The sequence below is a fragment of the Emys orbicularis genome, chromosome 18 (assembly GCF_028017835.1).
Source record: "Emys orbicularis isolate rEmyOrb1 chromosome 18, rEmyOrb1.hap1, whole genome shotgun sequence".
In the NCBI taxonomy this organism is placed as follows: Eukaryota; Metazoa; Chordata; order Testudines; family Emydidae; genus Emys; species Emys orbicularis.
In genome coordinates this window covers 5,726,656-5,750,153 of record NC_088700.1, presented here as the reverse complement: position 1 = coordinate 5,750,153, position 23,498 = coordinate 5,726,656, and the positions used below count along the sequence as shown (strand labels likewise).

General features: G+C 42.0%; 1 protein-coding gene across 1 annotated transcript in view; it reads right to left on the bottom strand.

Moving 5' to 3' along the window:
• Positions 1–3,851: 3,851 nt before the first annotated feature.
• TRAF1 (TNF receptor associated factor 1) overlaps positions 3,852–23,498 on the bottom strand; it is a 55,605-nt gene continuing 35,958 nt past the window's right edge. Inside the window, exons 7-14 of the mRNA XM_065418958.1 lie at positions 19,688–19,786; positions 16,056–16,217; positions 10,061–10,132; positions 8,796–8,861; positions 7,456–7,902; positions 6,792–6,969; positions 5,366–5,514; positions 3,852–4,070 (exon numbers count right to left, since the gene is read on the bottom strand). Coding sequence (XP_065275030.1) covers positions 3,852–4,070; positions 5,366–5,514; positions 6,792–6,969; positions 7,456–7,902; positions 8,796–8,861; positions 10,061–10,132; positions 16,056–16,217; positions 19,688–19,786 — 1,392 coding nt within the window. The remainder of the gene's footprint in view (positions 4,071–5,365; positions 5,515–6,791; positions 6,970–7,455; positions 7,903–8,795; positions 8,862–10,060; positions 10,133–16,055; positions 16,218–19,687; positions 19,787–23,498) is intronic.

The following is a 23,498-nucleotide window of genomic DNA, read 5'->3' as shown; positions in this document are numbered from 1 at the left end:
TACAGGAAAAATACTTTTCTGCCCCTAAAAAAACATTTTTAACATGCTTGAAAATATTAAGCCTAGAAAAGAGAGAGAGAGAGAGAGAGACAGAACACCCAACTCCTTCACAAGCTTATTCAGTTATTTGTCTGTAGTTTTTGGAAATTTGATATTTCATTACAACTAATTATTGAAAAGGGCACTGGCAAGAGAAAAACAAGGGATTTGAAAAATCCACCCCTGGGTCAGCAAAGACACTTTAGATTATTAAAAATAAAAGGACTTTTTACCATTTCTGCTGCACGTCTAACTAGGGTTTGTATTTCAGCTTGCACAATAAACGCAGACTAACAGTTTCACCTGCTTCTCACAAATCAGGCACAGCACTGGGGGATTTGGGAAAATATTTAACCCTGTTCCTGGAAGCTGATCTAATTCAGGATTGGGGGCTATATTATGAACTCTGTGCCCTTCTGCTGCCCAAACTCACACGTGAGGGTGCTGACAGTTTCTCTTTAAATATTTTGTTTTGCATCTGAATTATCTGATAACCATTTTCTGCAAGGAGTGAATTTTAAAATAAATTTCTATAAAAAGTAAATGGCTCAGATTTTCCTCACAATATTAACACAAGTTGTTTTTAATTACAACTCAGAGCTATTTTTTCTGCCACCCTTCTGTCACGTTCCTAAGCACTACCAAAAATTCAGCACTTATAGGCAGTATTTTGAAGTCCATATTTTAAAATAATCATGTCAGCCAGACTCTGTCCTTATAAATCCCATGTAAAACAGTGCTGCTGGTTTACTGTGAATGAAACAGGCTATTCCACAGTGGCTCCAGAATGTCTTTCATTGTAAACTTCAAGTCTTGAAGCCCTTTAATCTACTGAATACAGATTTCTCTGTGGAACTGATTCACTAGATTAACTGGTAAATGCATGACAACTTCCAAGCATCCCAAGTTCAGAGATGCTACTTACCATGTGTAACGTGTTACAGAGAAGTGGAAGTTGCAAAGAGATTCCATAGGAATACTCACTGGAGCTTTTTAAAGGCTATAGTCTGATGTGCTTTGGCAGTTTGCTTTCTATACTCTATTCAAAGATCTATTGTCCTCTTAACAAACATTTATAACTCCCGTCAGTGTTAAAGGCAATTATGACCCTACATCTAGGAGTGCATTTCATAGAATTATATAATTGTCGGGCTGGAAGGGACCTCGAGGAGTCATCTAGTTCAACCCCCCTGGGCTGAGGGAGGACTAAGTATAGCTAGACCATCCCTGACAGAAGTTTGTCTAACATGGTTTTAAATACCTCCAAGAATGGGAATTCTACATCCTCCCCAGTAACCTATTCCAGTGCTTAACTATCCTTCATCCTCCTTCACTTCACTAGTACTGTAAATAATGCACTATCTATTAAGGCTTATTACACTGCTCTTTAGGTCGCTTTAGTGGAAACTTGACTTGCAGAGTTCAGAGGCACTGTAGAAATCAGCAATAGAAAAGATCCATTAGTTTAACTATAGTCCAGTCTCCTGCCTGTGCCAAATTGTTCACTAGAAGATATTGGTAAATGCTAGTTTCCAATGTTCCAAACAATGGGGCTTTGATATGCTTCTCTTTCTGCTTTGCGGCACAATTTCCTCTCATTCTTTGAAGATTTCAGAATCAGTGGCAATCTTTGGAATTACACTTCAGTATTCCAACATTTTCCTTCACAATCCTTGTCCATCGGATTTCCCATGAAAGAGGGTTAAATGACGTCGGAAAGATTTTCCCAACACTTCTGACCTATACAGTAAAAGTTAATTCCCACAGCCCCACGGATGTCACAGGAGTGCACTGCAGTACCAAGCAGAGACTCCTTTGCTGTGGCACCAGGAGGATCGCTTGCAGTATTTGGGCTTTCAAACAATTTGACAGGGACCTGAGTTACCACTGCAATCTTGTGAGTTACAGCATCAATCCAAAAATAATTCACTGCTCTGCAACCTATTGGAGAATTGCGGTCTCTCTCCTTCTCTTCCTCATCTTATATGGAATTGTCTTCTCTGTTTTCCCTGGCTAATTGCTACCATGTAGTCATTCTTCTTTCATCATTGATGTTTTGCTCCCTCACTCCATTCTTCTCAGTGTCCATTTTTCAGTTGCTCTCAGCAGGGAGTAACTGTAGCTCTGAGGGGTCTGTGAACCCATGACAGGATTTAATCAGCGGTTAAAGTGTACTGGGTTCAAAATCCTCTCAGTGGTCCACTGGGGCTAAACTTAAACACATGAGTAACTTTACTCATATGAGAACTCCCATAGACTTCAAAGGGACAATTCATGTGTAAAGTTACTCACATGCATAAGTATTGGCATAAGTCCCAAGTGCTTAGATACTATAGTGATCGGTGCTACAGAAAACCCTAAGATAAACAGGCTGCAATGCTAGCATGGTTTTGGCTGAAAGTTCAGGAACTCATGCAACAAAAGCAAAAAGAATTGCACTGAATCCACCCAGAATGGCCCGTAAGAAGGGAAAGCAGGTGATGAGAAGGCTATGAGGTTAGGGGAGCAGGAATGGAGAAAGAATGGGGTAGAGACAAAGGGGGTGTTTGTAACTTTCTCTTTGGGATAAAGGGTTGTATTTCAACCCTACATACATATTATATAATAGCTGCCAGCCTTTACAATTTTTGTTATTCAATCCTTAGCTTTATTTAAAAAAATAAATGCCACAAACTTTTCTAGTGAACATTTTCACTGCAACATTTTAAAAATTACTGTGACCCAGAGGAAGGTCCCACCATCAGAGCACATTAAAAAATAAAGAAAAAAGATAAAATAAATAAATATTGTATAATAAAGTCACTTGCCCTGGAGTTTCAGAAAGTGATTGAGCACTTAAAAAACCCCACAGACGTAATTTATCTGCTGCTTGAACTAGTGGATGTGGGGTTCTTGATGCAAGTAGGAAGGTATTGAGGGTCACAATGGGAACTCCCTTTTCTCACCTACTAGAGTCAAGCTCCTCCCTTTAGTAAGAGCAAAGGCGTACTCACAGGATGCAACGTAATGATTCATATGACACAATAAAATCTGGCTGAACCCAACAATCACATGGCTAATGTGCAAGAATATTTATACAGTGTGTAAAATAAACACCAAAATCATATCATACAGTGTAAGGAATTCAAGCTATGAACATTCAGCCACAACCCACTGCTTTCAAAGTTACACACCCATTTATGCTAGCTCATGCGTGTGTCTCTGTGTGTGACTGATTGGAAAATCTGAATCCCAATGCAATGACAGACAGAATACAAATCTTTGGAGAGGGTACAGCATACTCATTTCTCTACAAAGGGTGCAGAGTTAAGGCTCAGCCTTCACCCCTTTCTTTCCAGAAGTCAGGCAATCACAGGAGCACAAGAAAGGAGTAGGGACTATGCTCCACCAGGAATCTGGCCAGCCCCTTGGACATGTGTGTATGTGTGTGGAGAGAAAGGGGTGGGCAGGGGGGAAGAAGAGGCTTGCTCCTTCTACCATCCCCACACGTGCACCTGTGCTGGGACTGACTAGAATCTGTCCCTCAGTTTGGAACTTAAGAGTATCAACTGTTTTTTTTTAAAACACTATTTTGATCATTTTCAACAACATACCACTTGCACTGGTGGCATGAGGCAATGTGCCTAAGACACTATGGAGAAAGTAAACACAATGGGTAGATCTGCAGCTGGTGTAGATGACTTCAGTGGAGCTGCAGGGTCTGACTCACTGGATTTTGTGTGGGCATGAAAATACACACAAGGATTCAAACTGAAGGCTCTCCCTAGACAGACTTTGCATGGCTGTATTGGCAAGTACCCTCATTCCAGGGTTTATGAATTTGTTTCTATAATACACTTAAGGAAAAGTGTGTCTTCTCTGACATAGGCATATTTGGGTGACTGTAATTTGCACAAAGGGAGGAACATGGGACAGCCACTTGCAACATTCATGTCGCTCACTGGCCTTTGAAATGAAGCAGAAGTCAGATCTGGACGAAAAGCATCAATTACATGCTCTCTGTTGTTTTGGTCAAGCATCATAAACGTGACCTGAAAAATAATTGAGGGAAGACAGGAACAATAATCATTTCTTGCATTTCAAAACAATAATCAAAGACACAAAAGCATTTGGACCCTGTGCATTTTGAGAAGTGCAAATGTGCTGCAAAAAACAGCTGGATGCTCTATCGAAAACTAAATGCAAACTAAAACGAATGTTTCCCAGCTGGCAAGGTCAGCTAATGAGAACAAGGGAGATTATAATGGTTCCCAGATCAAATGTTTAAAACTTTGCCACTTGTAAAATAAAACGAAGTCAAAAATTCTGTCTAGGTGGAGAATTACACGATGCAAAACCTTTCCCTCTCTCCTGACAATATGAACAATAACCCATGAGTTTTGTTAAGACTGTTAAAGTAACTCTATTATTGTGGTTTGGATTTGAACTAGACAGCTCAACTTGCTGTCTAGGAGGGATGAACAAAGTAAACAGTCTAGAATTTCCCCTGCTCATTATTACTTTTATTAACTTACTGTCATTTAGCTTGAAATAGAAAAACACCTTTTAAAAGTGATATGAATTCTGAATGTTGATTCATTATTCTCTTTGGCTGGTTGGTTGGCACTATGGCTATTTATATGACAGGCTTACAGAACTATTGCTACATCAGAGTCAATGTTAAAACAGGGATCAGAACCTCATTAAACTTTTTCTCTCTTTCCTTTATTATTGTTGCTGATCATCAAGCTACCTGTGCAACTGGGGAAAATAAGACACAGAGTAGGTAAGGGACGTGCCCAAGATCACCCAAGGGAGTTTATGGCACAGATGGAAACAGAACGCAGATCTCCTGACTCCAACTCCTGTGCTTTAGCCACTTCCTGTACTATCTAGGTATATGGAGATATAGAAATGATAGTGATAGGCTTTGGCTTAATCACAGACAAAGCTTTAGATATAACAAACCCAGAGTTTCAAGATATATTTGAGATTCTGGGTTCTTGCAAATGTTACAGAGCAGAAGCACGAAATCTCAATAGGAGCAAATCTCTTTGGGTACTATCCCAGCCTGTTTAAAGCTGAATTCTGCCCCTGGATTACAGCATGGTAGTGATAGGAGAGGGGAATGAAGCAATGCTTCAGCTCCATTGAACTCAGTGGAAAGACTTTGCCTGACATCTGTGGGAGCTGGATTGAGCTTCTAATATGGGATCAGGTGTGAAGGCTGCTTTACCCTTATGTTCTACACAGCAGAAAAAAAGCTGTGATACCCCACAGCAGAAAAACCGGTAAAGGGGAATTAAGCATCTCTGCATTATGAACAAGAGAAGTATGTTCTTTTTACCTTGTGTTTGAAAGGCCATGGAAGCAGAGCATCATACTCCCCTTTCATGACAACAAAGAAGAGAGAAACATGTGTTCCTTTCCCTGTTCCATCGCCATTCAGATAAATCCTCAGACAGACTTTGTAGCCATATTTCGCAGTGTAGAAAGCTGAAAATTAGAACTTGTGGTTAGTCAGGCCAGAGCCTACCAACAGTCTCTGAAAAAATCTGTATTCCTAGGCTCTCACATATGCAAAAGGATTAAAATGCAACAGGTGCTCTGAGACCAGGGTTATGAGCATGGCAGATTAAATAGAATACCCTGTGGATTTCCAGCTGCAAGCACTGAAGATCCAGTGGGGGAAGCCCTTTTAATGACTCATAGGTTGGTGAAGCTGATCTGTAATTACCCACAAGAGCATGTTTTATCTAATCACTTCATTTCCCGGGGAGAATGATTGCAGTAGCCACTCAAGGCATTCTCAGAGTGACATCAAATGACTTTACTTGGGATGAAACAATGCAGATCCAGCAGATGTCACTGTAACTAGCAGCAGTTAGAGGGCAAATAAACTGAAATGAAAGCCATGTACAACAAACAGTGCAGCAACACAAACACTTGTTGGCAATATCAGGCTTTACAGCGTATGTTTCACAACCACTTCTTAGATACTTTATTTGAGGACATCAGATCCAGCACTGTCCATATTATTTTTACCCTTTTATTTTCTGAACTAAATACTTCTAGGCCAAGTTTTTTAGCTGGGCTAGAGTGTGGCTTCCCTTTTTACAGGTCCAAATGGGGCCCACAAAATTCCATCAACATTTCTTTTGCCAGCCCAAATATCAGCATTTGTATCATTAAGTAACTGACTTGTGGCTGTAATTCAAACTGTTTCCAGCCCCACTGCTATTATTTGTGCCCGCGGTGTAAGAACAATTTTTTGCAGCGGGATTTAAAAAACAAATAAATCCCATTTCTACATATGCATTGCTATGGCTAACAGCGTGCAGAAGCAGTTGTAGGTACACTAGAGAAGGTCAGCATACAGGCATTTTAGAATTCAGCTATGGTCAGACCAGTGACACTAGGCTGAAATAGCCTCTGAAGAATGGCTGGACATCCGCACAGCCATCCATGCTGCACATATCCCAGCATCAAACATGGCTGCTTGGGCTAGGCACTTGGCACTGTATTTTGGCCTTTGGGCACCCTTCCCTTACAATCCTGAGATAGACAGGGTCAAACTATAACTACAGAGCAGAAGTTGCCTTGTATTATGAACAGACAGAACTAGTGTGTCCTTTTATAAATAGTATCTTAGATCTGGGCACTATTTTAAAGAATCACTGGTCAAAAGAGCAGATAGGAGCATCACTCTTGAGACACTGCTGGGTTTTCAAGAGCTGGATTTTACTAGTGTGTGTATACTTGATGTTTTTTACCTGGGGAAAACAAACTGACTACTCTTCCAGTCACAGAGTCATGGTACTTTCTGTTGACATCTGTAATTTTCCATAAAAAGACTCCATCGTAGGATGCTTGTTCGAAAGACTGGAGACGCTTATGGAGTTTGCTCAGGCCTGCATCTTTCTGTGTCAGACATCGGTGCAGCTCTGTAATCTGAAAAAAACAATTCCTGTTCAAACCCACTCTGTTGTCTCTACAGGACCTTCTGCTACAGAGGCAGTTCAATAATGCAAGGACTCACCTGTGCCCTCACACTATGGAGAGTTGTGTGTGCGCGCGCTTTTAAAAACACCTTGATAAGTAATTTTTAAAATGCACAATGTTGGTTTAAGAGGATCGTACTGTATCTGATTCAAGGTGCCTTGCTCTTTTATGACCTGAATCCAAGAAATGTTGAGCACCCATAATTCTCCATACCTTTTAGGTGCCTAAACATGGGTTTAGAGGTCTACTTTAGAAACCAAGGTTTGAAAACTTTACCAAAGCTATAGATGGAGTTTTGGAGACGGGATTAGAACTCAAGAGTTCCTGGCTCCCACTCCTGTATTTGGACCATGCCTACCCATCCTCCATGATTTTTGTGCATATGTACTAACTACACAAACTGTACACAGACACATGGTCATAATAAATGTTTACCTTCAATTCCAGGCTTTGTATTACATCTTGATCGAGTCCACTCTTCCTCCGAAAGGCTGCGATCTCTAGGTTAGAGGTCTCCACCTCCTTGTTGAGCACCGCCACAATATTCTCAAACACGTGCAACTTGTTTTCCAGCTCAGAAATCACTTTCTCCCTTACCAGCCGTTGCAGAATTGACTCTTCCTCACAAACCGATGAGCTAGGAAAACAGTCCACTTCCAGATCTCCACTGACTTCCAGGGCCCCTTGGAGCTGGAGATCGGAGACTTTTCTTTCCAAACCCTTCACTTTAGACTCTGCTGTGGCTAAGTGTGGGATGATGCCATTTGCAGCTCCACCCGCAGGGCACAAACTGGCCCTGAGTTGCTTTATATGCTGCAGCAGCATCATTAAGTGGGTCCCCACTGCAGTCTTTTCATGCTCTTTTATCTTCTCTTTGCTGCCCTATTGGGAGGAGAAGACGCTGTCATTGAACTAAAGTAACTGACTTAGGGCCAAATCCTCATTTAGCCTTTATTCAGGCAAAACTCCCATCAACTTCATGGGAGTTAGGGTGACCAGATGTCCCGATTTTATAGGGACAGTCCCGATTTTTGGGTCTTTTTCTTATATAGGCTCCTATTACCCCCCCACCCCCGTCCCCATTTTTCACACTTACTGTCTGGTCACCCTAATGGGAAATAAACCTAAGTAAGGCCTTCAGGATATGGGCCTGACTCCATAGCACCAGGCTGCCTAGCTCCTGGGCGGTTGTGTGTGTATGACATGTACATATGCTACATTAACAAGAAAACAGTTGTTCAACCACTTAACAAGGTGCCATGCAAATAAACAGCTAGATTCTCAAGTGGATCAATATTTAACACACGCACTGCACACAAAATATACGAGACGTCTCTATTTACAAGGCAGTAAGAGCACACTAAAATCCAAAGCAGATTTTAGAAACCAGCTAATGCTGTGGGGGATACAGTTACCTTGCAGAGACTGTTTGACACATGACAGAGTATCAAACCTGATATGGCTGTAGAATTATAATTACAGAACCGTCCCATTTAATCTGAGTGGAAGATACACTGCAGGGGGAAAAGTGTCCCCAGCTGAATTTCACTCCTATGAATTGTGACAGTCAAAAGGCCGTTCCACACCCTTCCCTTCTGTTTTGCCAGGAGACGTGAAGTTTTATCCCTTTACCCAAAAAACAAAACAAAACAAAAACAACCAAATGAAGCCATCCTTGGTTGAGTGCCTTGGCTGGTTCATGCCAGCAGCTGGAGTGTAGAGACTGTACATTACTGGAGACCTTCCAGAATAGGAGCAGGCAGCATTTTACTCACCCTAAACGAACAGCCGATCTCAGAAAACCGACAACCGTTTTTGCTGTTCAATGGCGTTGAATGGTTCTGTTAAAAACAGCCACAAAATAGTAAGTACCAATTTCAAGGGTTTAATTATTTACTACAATCCACTAGGCCAGATCCTCAGTTGGTGTAAATCAGGGTAGTTCCACTGAACCTCACTGAAGGTCTGGCCCCACCCGGTATAGCAACACCAAAGGCAATTCATTTAGATACTGCCGGACAAATCACCAAGTCCTGAACTGATGACCAAGTGATTTTGTCATGCACTGCCATGTGTGAGGCCTGGAGTCCATCTCTAGTCACCAGTGTCCTGAAATTTGAGCAGGTGGGATTGCAACCACAGCCAAAGTCATATCTAGCCCAGGCTGACAGTAATTCCATTCTGTTGTGGATGCCTGTAACAATGGCCTGCCCTGCAAGCTTCTTAAGCAATGATGATTTTATATATCACTATGAAGGGCCACTTTCTACAGCACTCAAACCTGGGAAATCCACTAACACATGGGGCAAGAGGGATGATGGTGGATTGCCCCCAAGACAGACTTGCGTGCAACCAAGTGCCTATTCAAGCCCTACGTGCTGTACACACACTAAAAACAAAACAAGGATAAATGTCCTTAATACAAATACAGACTCCCACCCAAAAGTCTCAGTATAACACAGACCCTAAAATAATACAATATAATAAAACCACAATCATCAGCAGGTGACAACTCCTGTATAACTAACACACACACACACACACACACCATATTAAAGAAGCCCACCATAAAGAATAAGACCTCACGCCCAGTAACTCAAAATCCTTCACTTGGCTGTTCCCAGAGAAGTACGGAGGAGGAGAGTGCCTTGCAACACACTCTAAAGGGTGACCCATTCTCTATCACATCAAGGGGACTGAGATTAGAATCCAGCCCTCTCTCTCTGCACGCAAAGGTACATGTCTTTTTAAGAAGTTATTTAGTGTCGTCTGTGTTGGAACAGCCCTTGTATTGCTCACCAGGTTTCCCCTGAGTGTTTGAAAAGTAAACAAACAAACAAAACTTCCAAGATTTTAGGAGAAATCCTAAATAAGGGGGTGGCGGGGAGGAATCAGTACAACTGATCTTAGGATGTGGAAAGCTCCCAGCTACTGTTGCCACATGGAGATGCCATGAAGTTGCCTGAGTCAGCCAGATGAAGAGCTGGCACTTCAAGGAACAGAACAAAAACAATACATTGCCCTTTCACATTTTACCTACCTTTTCCTTTGATGGTCCTTCTGTGTGTATCCGTTTTTGTTCCTTCAATGAGTTACCTTCACACATATGCTTCTGTCATTAAAGTAAGAGGACAAAGTGTTGGGTACAATGCTAAAATCATGATGCTTCCTTACCTAGGTCTCTATGAAATACAATCTCTTTCTGTACTACGTAATATTATCCCCATTTTACAGAAAAGTGAGCTCTGGTGAAGTTACTTGCTGAGAAGCCTCCGGTCAACTGAATCAGGTCTGAGCTAGCAAATAAGAGTTGCACATTCAAACCCTGTTTCTGGAACAGATTTACTAGGAGGCCTCAGCCAAGTCACTTAACCCTGCACAGCCAAATTCAGCAGCAGTTTGTCAGCAGTAACTTAGATTCCCTTGCACTCATGTAGTCTTTCCTAGACCCACCAATGCCCACACATCTGAAGCATAAGGGAGTCTCAGGAAGTGTAATTTACAAGCCAAAGAGTTGGGGGGAAAAGCATTAATTAAAATAGTATTGACCCCTATTCACTTTCACATGGTTTGAGTGGGTTAAGTAAGTCTTAAGGAAACTAAACCTTTCTCCAAAGATCAGGGAAGTCCACTGACCTTAAGAATATGCTTTCACTGCAGAATTAACCTGGGCTCTTATTTGGGTGTTGCATCTAAGCCACCCTCCCATCCACACACAAAAAACTCTGGCTCGAGTTTAGTGGTACATTCAGCCTGAGCTAGCTGGCCCATCCTAGGGTAGGCTGAAGGCCGGGTGGGGCTCTCATTTAGACTGGTAACCTGCCCACCCACTTTGCAGAGAGGATGCAGGCTGAACCACTTAAGTGCTGATAGTCCTCCAGTGCTTGCCCACAGTTCTCCTGGGGTGCCCAGATGGACAGAAAAGTTCTTCCACAATTCACTGGAAAAGAATCAAAGAGCAGCTCATCTTACTGCAACACAAAGAACTATGGGATATGCCCCCCCCCCAATATAGTTGTAATATATTTCTCTTTCCTTGTTATAGTTTAATGGTCCTCAACCCATCAATAAAGCTCACTGGTTATTTGCTATGGGGGGGGGGGGGTCTTTTCTGAACAAAACTTCTTTCTAAAAGACAACCAGAAGGGAGGAGAACAGCACTAATTCCATATTATGGGAGAAAGATTTGCAAAACCTTTCTGTGTATCTCTGTAGAGTTCTCAAGCTTTTCTTTACAGGGAATAATGTTCAGAAACTTGGGACTAAAGAACTAATATTAGTTGCTGCTGTCCACTGTATGATAAACTGCAGACCTAGAGATTTCCCAAGGTAAACTGCTAAGCCAATTACTCTTCTTCCTAGCATAGTAGGTATTTTCAGTCAGGGAGCTCCAGATGTGATACCTGTTAAGTGAAAGTACAGAGTGTGATGTGTCACATGTGGGGCCCAGCACTTTCAGAAATGACTTACAGATGCTTCACACAGGCTTCCTGGAAAACTCAGTGTACGCAATGTCTGAGTCTCACCCAGTTCAAACCCTAATCATCGCATTTATATGCAGTGACATGCAGGTGAACTATGGACCAGAAAGCAAATATACATATAAACTCTCCAAGCATTGGCTGCATATAGCTTGGGTTTACGTCCAGGGCTGTCTCAGATCTCATTCATTAACACACTGAAGGCAGGAGGCCAAATTTCCTGACATGATGTGCTAATGCAGAATGGGGAAAATAGTCCCCTGCTGCTGGTTCATACCATGACTGTAGTTTGTGTATTTTAACATAGCGACTCTCAAGCTTTCAATTCAAACTATTCAGAGGTTTCATCTTTAATCTTTATAAATGCCTTTGCTCGCCAGTACGTTTCCTTTAGCAGTCTGGAAAGTTCGTATAGTATTGCAGTTCCAGGAACCCACAAAGTATCTTCTCTGCAAAGTGTCCTAAGATCTCCATTTCAGCTCCGCAAAAACACATCCAGAGGTCTTTCCTCTCCCCTCGACACTTTCTGAACACTCTATATCTCAGACATTATTTATAATGTGCCTTTGTTTATTCTTTACCCTAGGCTGTTTGTTCATGCAACTTTGTCCTTTTCCTCTTTCTTTTTTGATATGGTGGAACCCAAAATCAAATGAACATAAGATTGACATATAAAAGCTGCCATTAACACAAGTCTGAAACATGCTTAATCAGGATGCTAAGAATTATACGGAGGAGAAATATATTCGTGTATCTGATAGACTGCCCAGAGTATTCTATTTGCTCCTAGAGTATTCTGGGTAAATGCAGTTTGAGCAAATAAACAGAGCTAGCATACCACATAGCCTCAAATTTAGCTAATCAGATAATATAATCCATGAAATTACAGTTTTATAAGCACTAAACAACAGGCTTTCAAAAAGCAAATGGGCCTGGTTCACGACATGGTACAGCAAACATGATTTCCCATAGGACTGGTCTGTAGCCAGATGACAAATACTGTCTCCATCATTCCAGTAACAGATAGAGGTGATGGAAATAGGAAGGGATTCGCTACTGTAGATCAGATCATGGATCTATTCTGTCCAGTCTTCTCACCTCATATTCAGGACAATGCCTGATGTTTCAAGGGCAGATAAAAAACACCTATAATGCATTAGGACAATTACACATTGTTGTGAGCAGGGTTGGCAGAACACAAATCTCCCCTCCACACATGGCAAGCGGCTCCCAACCTCAAGCAGGGGCTCTGAAGCAGCGGAGAAGCAGAGCATCCCTTTCTCTCCCCCCACTCCTTTTAATCTTTTAAAGCAGGATTCATGGAGTGTTGAGCTGGTGACTGCTCTGGAGACTGGGGCACGCTATTCACAGAACAAGCAAAGCACAGGTGGTGGCTGAACAAGTGTCCACACCCTGACCTGCCTATGTACCAGCTCCCTGGCCCTGGTGGGACCACCTCTCTCAAGCTGAGAAGGTCTCCATGGCTCATTCATTTCTTGAGTTCTTTGCTGAAACTGACACAGAGGTTGTCATTTGGGAAGGCATTTTTTGTGCTAGGGTTTAAGGGCATTAAACTCACTTCATATAGGCCACCAAGGAGTCAGCAAATGGTAGAAACGTTTGGTTGCTACTGACCTGCATTAGACTAGGCAGAGGAGCTCCTATTTTATATTCCCTGTTGTCAATTAGGGTAAAAAATGGATTCCAGCTGCACTGAAATTGTTTTCAGTGGAAAATACTCCGGGTTATAAAAATAAAAGAGATGCAAACAGCTTCTTCTCATAGATTACATATTTGCAAAACGGAATACGAGAACTACTGATACACAGAAGGCAACATTTCAAGGCCAATCTCCCTATCAGGTTGCCAAGATTTCCTAACAAAAAACCGTATTAGATAACAGATTAAACAGGACGAGGGAAATGAAAACAATTCTTCAGCACGGGAAAAAGAAACCAAGTAACCTCTGAAAGCAAACCTACGTATCACACACATCTGAAGAGAGGAGCAAGGTGAATCAAAACCGTGCTCAGACCTCTCTCTCCAGGTAACAGAATATCAGTTTGCCCACTGCACTTTCAGAAGGGTTAAAGTGGTGAGATGTTTCCACTTTCAGTTATTTGCTCTTTTTGAAATCCACACTGAAATAATAGTGGTAAAAGTGCCGGTTTGACAGCCCAACAGGCTGAGGTCAGCTATTCCCCTCCCCCCTCCACGGAACTGGTAAAAAATGAGCAGCAGCTGTGCAAGCTTCCTACACACTCTTTCCCAGCAAGTGTGCCTCATTCCTGCCATGGAGAGACCACTTCCATAGAAATGAGAGGGGAGCTGAGTCTCCATAACCTGTTCAGTTCTTGGCAAGAGTGCAAAGGTGAGCAATTGGTGACAAATGTGACATGGAAACTTGCCCATCATTATTTTTCCCCTCACTATCCTGTTGGAGCATTTCACATTACAACTCTCCCACCATCTCTGTCGAAATGGTCGTCCTTCCAGGATGTAATTCCTAGCTTGACAATGATTCTCCTTAAACTACCTGGAGGGTCAACACTTTTCAGTCCTCCATCCCAACCTGGAAGCTGAGTCCTGCCCAGGGCCGGCTCTAGGATTTTTGCCGCCCAAAGCAAAAACAATTTTGCCCCCCCCCCCCCGTTTTTTAATTACCCCACCCCCGGCCCCGCCTCAACTCCGCCCCTTCCCCAAATCCCCAGCCCTGCCTCCTCCCCCCAGGCTCTCAAGCCTGGGAGGGAGGGAGGGAGGGGGAGCAGCGGCGGGCGAAACGACGGTTTGAGAGCCTGGGAGGGAGGGGGAGACTCCGAGTGGCCGCGGCGCAGGCGCCGCTTCTCCCCCTCCCTCCCAGGGTCTCAAGCCTGGGAGGGAGGGGGAACAGCCGTTTCGCGCGCTGCGGCCGCTCGGGATCTCCCCCTCCCTCCCAGGCTCTCAAGTCTGGGAGGGAGGGCGAGTAGCGGCGCGCGAGCGGCAGCAGCGAAGGTGAGCTAGGGCGGCCGGGGCACATTTTTAGGGGCGGCATTCTGGCGCCAGCCATGCCGCCCCTAAAAATGTGCCGCCCCAAGCACCAGCTTGTTTTGCTGGTGCCTAGAGCCGGCCCTGGTGCTGCCTCTGCAGCCATAGGCTAAGAGATCACAGAGTCTAAAGCTGGAGAACTGAACTGCATTTTGAGAACTTTCAACTCAAATCAAAGCAGTTACTGCAGCTTTAGCGATGATACAGGTGTGACATTTCTTATATATGCTGCTACTGCTATTGGCTTAGGAGTTCTATCATGAACTTTTACAATGAAAAAGACAATGATAAGATGTGTACCAGCTAAGCTATCTTGGATAATTCATCTGTATATATCAGCAAATATTTTCCTATCCCTTTACCTCCACCCAACTATACTGTTTCCTCCTTCAGCAACACAGTGTACTATATATCAGCTAGCATATTGTCCTTAGGCCACTCCCATCAGCACAACCTACTGTGGTGCACACACAAAAAGGATGGAATCAAAGGAACTGGGATAATTTTTTAGAATGAACAAGAATGCAAGAAGTCATTACAAAACCCAACTCATCAGTTACGAGTCTGATATAAGGTTGCCCTATTGTAAGACATTCTAAGCAGGAAGTGAGAAATGCATTTCAATGAGAGTAATAGCAACCTGCATGGAGCTGGCAACGTAATCAAAGAAAACAAGTGATCAGTTACCATTGGGGAAGGAAAATTTTTGTTTTGTTTTTTAACCTGGACTGACTTCAGATAGATACATCTGGTGGGGAGTGTTGAGCTTTAGTCTTCATTTTATATGTACTGTAAGGTCCTCAATTACAACAGTGATAAGCATAATGTAAACAAAATTAAATATGCCTGAACAGTCCTAAATGCTACAGATAAGAGAGAGGTTTCAGGATGAATTTACAATGTACTCATTGCATTGGGCTCTGCCTGGGATCCACTGATACGGTTGATTTGAAAAGTTAGTAGATTCCAAGGCTAGAGGGGACCATTGTGATCATCGAGTGTGACCTCCTGTATAAGGCGGGCCATAGAACTTTCCCAAAATAAAGTTAAAGCTGATGGCATCTAGTATAAATATTGTCTGAATAAAATCTGCTGTACAAACTTGCCAATTTATTGGCCAATTTTGTATTAAGTTAAAAAAAATCTATATTCTAGATCTTTCTGTGGTTTCTCTGGCTGCATTTCTTGTCATCTTCACACTGAGGTGTGCTGGCTGAAAGGGGAGCTAGAACATGGCAAGAAGTGCTGCCCTCCTCCCAAATGAAATGTGCGCACACATATTTTCTCTCTTCTCATAGCACCACATAAGGATGGTCAACTACACCCCATTGTTTTTCCAGCAAATACATCATGGAACATTACACTGCAGTTGAAAAGTTAGCAAGGTCAGAAGAATGAAACATTCTCCAGCTACGTAACTTTAACGAAACAAGGAGGAAATATTTAATCAGACAGCTGTGAAAGCTGTGGAGTATTCAAGATACGATCATAAAACCCTTGTTTTGTTTTAAGGCAAATAAATCTTCTTACTTGGTACTCATTACTGGATAACCTCCGTTTACATTTCTGGCACGTGGTCATGTTATTAACACATCCATTCTCCAAATGATCTGCAAGTTTCTTTCTCATCACCATTTGTCCACAACCGGTATGGCAAGGGATTAAAGCGTATTCACATAGGCTCTGATGGTCCTGAAAGTTGAAAGTTATAAACCATGATGTAACCCTGCACAGATACACGTGTGTCTACAAATGCCCTCCATTCTGCCTGCATGAATCTTTTTTTGCACCACGTGGCCTCTGTGAATGGGCAAATTCCCCACCCCATTGTCTGACACAGAGAACTGGGAGTGTGATTCCCAGCTTAAGTACTAGCTCTTATTGAGCTCGTGCACTGAAAATAGAGGTGTAGCCACGGCAGGGCCGCCCAGAGGGGGGGCAAGTGGGGCAATTTTCCCCAGGCCCCGGGCCCCACAGGGGCCCCCACGAGAGTTTTTCGGGGGCCCTGGAGCGGGGTCCTTCACTCGCTCCAGGGGCCCCGGAAAACTCTCACGGGGCCCGGGCCCCTGGAGCTTCTTCCGCTCCGGGTCTTCGGCGGCAGTTCGGCGGCGGGGGGTCCTTCCGCTCCGGGACCCGCCGCCGAAGTGCCCTGAAGACCCGCAGCGGGGGGTCCTTCCGCCCCGGGATCCGCCGCCGAAGTGCTGGGTCTTCGGCGGCAATTCGGCGGCGGGGGCCCCCTGCCGCCGAAGACCCCAGGCCCCCTGAATCCTCTGGGCGGCCCTGAGCCGCGGTATCACGGGTGGCAGTGGCACAGGCTAATCACCCCCAGTACAAACCCCGCCCTGACCCCATGGGTACATACTCAGGGCAGCTAGTCCATGCCACCACTCCCCATTGCCTGTGCTACTGTGGCTACACTAGTACTGTTAATGAGCTGCCTCGATGCCAGCTCAGCTAGCATGAGTGTGTCCAGCTCCAAGTGTTGACAGAGTCACAGCCAGGTTAATGTCCAAAACTCACCTCGATCCTGGGGCTTTGCTTTATTTTTTATTTAAAACAACACATACAACGTTTAGTATGAGCTCTCTCCTGAGCTGGCTCTTTTAATGGTCTTCCTTTGCAAGACCTGCTGTCTCAGCACCAGCCTCTCTCTTTGCCTCAGAGACTCCCTGACTTTTATCTTCTCTAGTCAGAGAGCAAAGGAGCAATAATGAGATCAAACTGTTCTGGCTGGCAAGATGAGCTAGCTGACTAGCCCTACCCCTCTATGCAGGGTACATGAAAGGACATCCTGTCACAGCCTCCAGTACACAACTGGGTCATGGTTCGTAACAGCATTCAAAAGAATTCTTAAATCGAGTTTATTTATCACTATTTGCACTTCTCTCAGCTCACACAATGAAAATCAATTAACTCTATTTAATGGTTGTCTCTAGGGGAATATTTAATTGTTTAAAAAATATAATGGAAACACTTCTACTGGCCTGAAGTTCTGTAAAATCTTATTTTACAAAAATCGAAATTTTGAGGCCAAATGTGATCAACGGCGTCCCTTTAACACGACCCTGATTATAACATCTCACTGCAACAATCGCAATGCTTGTCCTCAGTGCATGGAGGGAAAGGGTGCAGAGTAGAAGATTTAAGTCTACAATGTAGATAGTTTGAACTACTTTCAGTAACTATAATGGAGAGTAACAATAATTTATAAGGGGCCTTGTGCCCAAGGACTCTACAAAATCCTGTAATGCTGCTCAGCTTTAAAATAATCAGTGTTTTTGAATTTACAATCAACCTGGCTTAATTGTCTAAATCAAAAACCTTTTAGAGCCAGATCCTCCACTGATGTAAATCAGTGTAGCTGTATTGATGTCAAAGGAACTATGCTGATTTCCACCAACTGAGAATCTGACCCTAAATGTTCCATACTTATACAAAACGTTTATTGTCTAGACATTAAGGCCCGGTCCGATAAGGTACCAGTGACTCCAGAGGAAGCTAGCACATTCAACACATCCCTGGATGTGCTGAGCACCTCACGGAAATGGGCCTTACACATTATTTTTCTGATACTTCATCCAGTGTTGAAGCAGGAGTAAAACTAGTTTATTACAGTCTCTTTCACGGAGGCTCTCACACTGACCGTGTCACAAATGATTTATTTTTTTTTAAAAGCAAGATGACTGTTCCAGCAGTGAACTCAGAAATGCCAATTTTAATCACACGCCTTGTTTTCAAATCCATTTTTCTGTGTATTCATGCCGAGAGAGATCCTGGCACCTTTTGAACTCTCAGAACTATGGCACTGAGCAAAACAGGGTAGAGTTTTCTTTAAAGGAGAACAGACAAACGGAAAATATGTGCCAAATTAGCAAAGAAAGGAAAAATATGACAGCAGCATCTCTGCAGTTCCTCATATACAGAGACCGACTGCACACTGCATTCTGCTTCTAAACTGGGTGCAAAGAGGTCCTTAGCTACAGCTCCATTTGACTATGAAGGCCTCTTTTGTCCTCAAGATTATACAGAGAGGGTCAAGCACCTTCAGTGCTATTTACATATAGGCTTGAATTTTCTTTTTTGATTGTTGTACACGTGGCAGATTCTGAAACACTGTCTGTCTATTTCACCTTTATCATTTCACATCAATATTCAAAGAATGACTGTAACCTACTAAATAAACAGAAGTCAGACAGCTATGTTTTTCTTTCTAAGTCTGTTTTCTGTTTCCCTTGTTGTGTCAATATCTCCATGAGCGCTGCCTCCCAAACATTACCCTGGGAGATTTGTTTTTCTTACAAAAACATAGGAAGTACATTGCTCCTAATAATAGTTTGGAGATCAGGGTATTATGGGCTTCACTGAAGGTTACTTACAAGGTCCTTGCCCATAATGTTATACTCAAACCTACTGGAAAAACTACAGCTAACACATGCATTTTTAGAGAGACAAGGTGTGTGAAGTCACATCTTTTGTTGGAGCAACTTCTGTTGGTGTGAGAGATAGAAGCTTTTGAGCCACATAAAACTCTTCTTCAGGTCTGCGAAACTTACTCAGAGTGTGACCACCAAACACAAGGTGGAACAGATTGTTTAGCATAAGCAGTTAACACATATTTCAAGGGACCATTCCAGGTGAAGGTATTACCTCACCCACTTTGTCTCTCTAATATACTGGGACTGACACTGCTACAAAAACACACATACATGCATTTTTATAATGTACGCTACACCATCATTCAAAACATGTTGGGTCTGATCTAAACCCCATTGACATCAAGGGGAAATTTTCACTGACTTTCATTCATCACCGGATCAAATCCTCAGCTGGTATAAATTACTATAACTCTTTTGAGCTTCAAGGGAGCTTCATTGACTTACACCAGCTAAGGATCTGGATTCATTCTCTTTGTGACCCCAATACAGGAAAGCACTTAAGCACATGCTTAACTTTAGGCATGTGCTTAAGACGCATACATTTATGCATGTGCTTAAGTGCTCTGATGAATAAGGATGGACTGCGGAATCAGATCCTAAATCCCATGTTCTTCTAACATCACAGGAACATGCCTCCCTGACACAATGTTCATCCTCACTGGCAAAACCCCACTGCACACTTATGAGACACAATATGGAAGATTAAACTGTCATCTTTAAACTTACTTCAAAATTTTTCATGATACCAGACCAACTGCATCCAGGGATCCCACAGTGCACTTTGAATTCAGAAATCTCTTTATTAATGGCAGCATCACTGAAAGCCTGGAAATTAACAACAAGATGAGCAGTCAAACACTGGTCAATAAAATGATCCAAACAGCAGCTATGAGATGGGAACAGGCTGGGACTTTATAGCTTCATAAACCTTGATTTTTTTTTCTTTTATGTTTAATCTTCTGCAAAAGTATTATTTAGTTTAATGAGTATATAGGAAAAGACCAAAGGATTGTGAAATCCTATTATTTGTTTCGTATAGCTCAAAATCTAAATGATTTGAGGTGATTTTAATTTATTAAAAATAAAAATATGCCCTTCCCAGTGAAAACTTTCAGTATAAAGTTTTTTCCTACTCAGAAACCTGAAAACAGGTGTATGCAAAGAATGTGCTGATGAAACCTTAACTATAGAGGGCAATACCTCATGCCACTCTAATGCAGGCATTTAATTATTGGGGTCATTAGCACCTCTTTTACCTGCTGCAGAGAGAATTTAAGACTCAACCTGAATGAGGAGCAGGAGGGGGTACACCCTCTCAAACTCAGGCTGTTTCCATTTAGTTTGCCTAGTGTCCTAGAGAAATCCAAACCAGACACATACATTTTTTCCAGCACTATGCAGTTTTTTTCTTGCATTAACTGTGAAGAATCATGCAATAAATAAATAAAAAATGAATCACTGCAGCCTTTTAATATCACATCTTGCAAAAGCACAATAGCACAGTAGAACAGAGACAAGTATTAAGAACACAACATGGAAGACTGCAGATTCCCCACAGAATAAAATATGGAAAATCCAGGGGAGGGAGTGCACATATGAAATAGCTTATCACTATGCTGAGAATAATAAGAGGCCTTCCCTGCTTTCTAGAGAAAAATTACTCCCGTCAGCCTACAGCATCACTAAGAGACAGAGAAGGAAAAGTGCCACCAGTTCATCTACTTCTTCCTTCTTGATCACTATATTCAAACAGTGCTCTATCGTATCCAGGTTTAATTAACCCAAGAACAGGGCTTCCACCTCTTCCCTTTGGAAAGATCCTTAGAAAACAATACAGCATTTATAACAAAGCTCTAACCTGTGCATTATCCATGAGCCCAGGGAACAAAATTATTTGCTCATTTGGTAAAACCAATTAAAAGAAAAAAGTCACCAGTTCAGCAATGAACTAAAGAGATCTGGACTGTAAGACTGAAATGTCAAGAAACTGTGGAAAAGGGAAAATACTGAGGGGCTCACCCCTCACACTGTAGCAATTAGTTTTCATGCTGTAATTGTACTGTCCAACCTGTGTTATAACCAGTTTTTAAAAAAATGGTCCTTACACAATGTCTTTTTAGACTGGTTATAAGACAGGTATCATTACAAAAGAGGGAATGTTGGATATTGAAGTCAGCACCAGAATAGCAAGAGTGAAAGAGATATTCTGGAAGAATAAACATCTGATGAGAAAGGACATAAATCTGAAGACTACATTCCAACTCTTAAGAACTTACATTTGGTCTGCGTGGTGGTCTGTGTTAAATTATGGCTGTGAAACATGGACATTCAAACAATCGGTGATAAAGAAATTACAATCCTTTGAATTATGGTGTTATAGAAAAATTCTGAAAATATAATGGATAGAGCAGGTAACCAATGAAAAAGTATTGGAGATTATTTGAACTCAGCAAATACCAGTTAGAGATTTTATGAAAAGAAAGATTCGATTTGCAGGGCACATTTTAAGAGGTTCAGTGGGCAATGCATGTTTACAGGCACTGGAAGAGAAAGCTGACAGCAGAAGAACATGAGGCAGAAAAAGATGACCTGGGATGGATAAGGTGGTATCCTGGGTGGATCAAAAGGTCTATTCATCTACAATGAGATTAGCAGAGGATCCTACAGAATGGGCTACTATGGCTGCAAACCTCCAGTAATGGAGATGCCATGTAAGAAGAAAATAAGATGGTTTAGTTCAGTCTACACAGGTCAAACCAATGTTAAAGAACTATAGTCAATTTCATTGAATAGTAGCAATTACTGTTGTGAGACTCGTTTACATATAGATCTTCGTCATGATTAATATACCAGCAATGCATTGTCAGAAGTTGAAAACATCCTTAAAATATTAGTAAACTGTAAAACTATCGAGTCCTTTCATTTTAGAAAAAAATCCATTTATATTATTTTACATATAAAATATGTTTAGACTGCAGTCATAGTCAGTTCCTTTTTCTCTTTGCAGACTCTTCACCTTAGCCAGCAAGCTTCCCTAAAAGGCAAATACTGACAGTGTTAATCTCTGAGCTGCAGGTAGAGTGTATGAAGGTTGGACCCATTATCAGCTCTCATGGACTTTTTGTTGTGGCGGGGAAGGGGAATTATTTATAAGCTTGAAACAAAAATCTGAAATGGTTCCTATTCCGACATCCCTTTTCACTAATGCAGTTGATTTATGACACTTTGATGATGATGTAACTGGCAAAGTAGGACCCAATCCTGCAACCACTGCTCATGCATGTACCCCATTCAATTACAGTAAATGAGACTATTCACTTGAGTAAGGCTGCAGAACTGGGTCCCAAGCTTGTTAATATTGCTCCATGGCACATCATCTAGAGAACTACTTTCTGCCTCTGCTTCCACTTATAACTTCTGCAAAGGAGTGGGGAGATATTTTCTTGCTTCCTCTGAAGTTTCAGTTCCTTGGGAAAAATTACATCAAGTCTAATACCCCTGGGTCTAGCATTTTACAGATGGGTATTGTGGAACATCAGGAATGTTTGTGACTTAGCCAGGGTCAGTCAGTCAGTCAATAGTAGACCTGGAAACAGAACTCAGGAATTGTAACTCCTAGTTACTTGCTCTAGAACATTTACACTAAGAATCCTATTTCAGGACATAAGATGATCACTAGTTGGGGTTGGAAAGAATTCTCCCTTTTGGAAAAGAGCAGTGCAATTAGGCTTATGATGGGTGTTTTACACTTTGTCTCTGAAGCATATAACATTAGCTGTGGTTGGAGACAGGACTCCAGACTTAATGGAAGACGGATGCTTTTTGGCATGGCTGTTCCATGTCTCTTGGATGAACAGTGTCCTCATATCTGATTAATTAGTTACATTTTCTTTGGTAGACTACCTATTGGTTACATTATTACTGAACCCTGCAATGTCAGGCTTTTATACAGACAAACCAAACTTTATAAATGGGGGGGAAAGAGTGGATTTAATCAGTACAAGCAACCTTTCAACAACCACCTCCTTGAAAATGACATTAATAAGTTAACAAATAATCACAGTCTTTTAAATATTCAAGAGTTCCAGTAAGGCAAAAAAATCATTTATCGGGATATAGGGATTTTTGCATTTTGTTGAACAAACATATTTCATGCTGTTTGTTTTGACCTTACTTGTCTGGTATATGTTCTTACATGTATGTGTATTTAAGCAAGAGAAGCAGTCTGTGCTTGGGTCTGTGTGCATTTGATGTCATAAATTGTCCTGTAGTGGTATGGAAATCAGCCATTGCTTGGAAACAGAACTAAAAATAAAAGCCTCAGTGGAATCTATTCCATGGAAAAAAAACTAGAAAAACTAGAACATTTGTACCTTTGTCTGTACATTTAAAAATAGATGCTTACTGGTCAGTTTTCAGTCTGCTTGTAATACATAATCCAGTCTATATTTTATAAAAATATGATAGCTTGCAAACTGTATGTCCAGGTTCTTAAGAACATAGTTTTTAATAGTAACACTTACCATTTACATAGTGT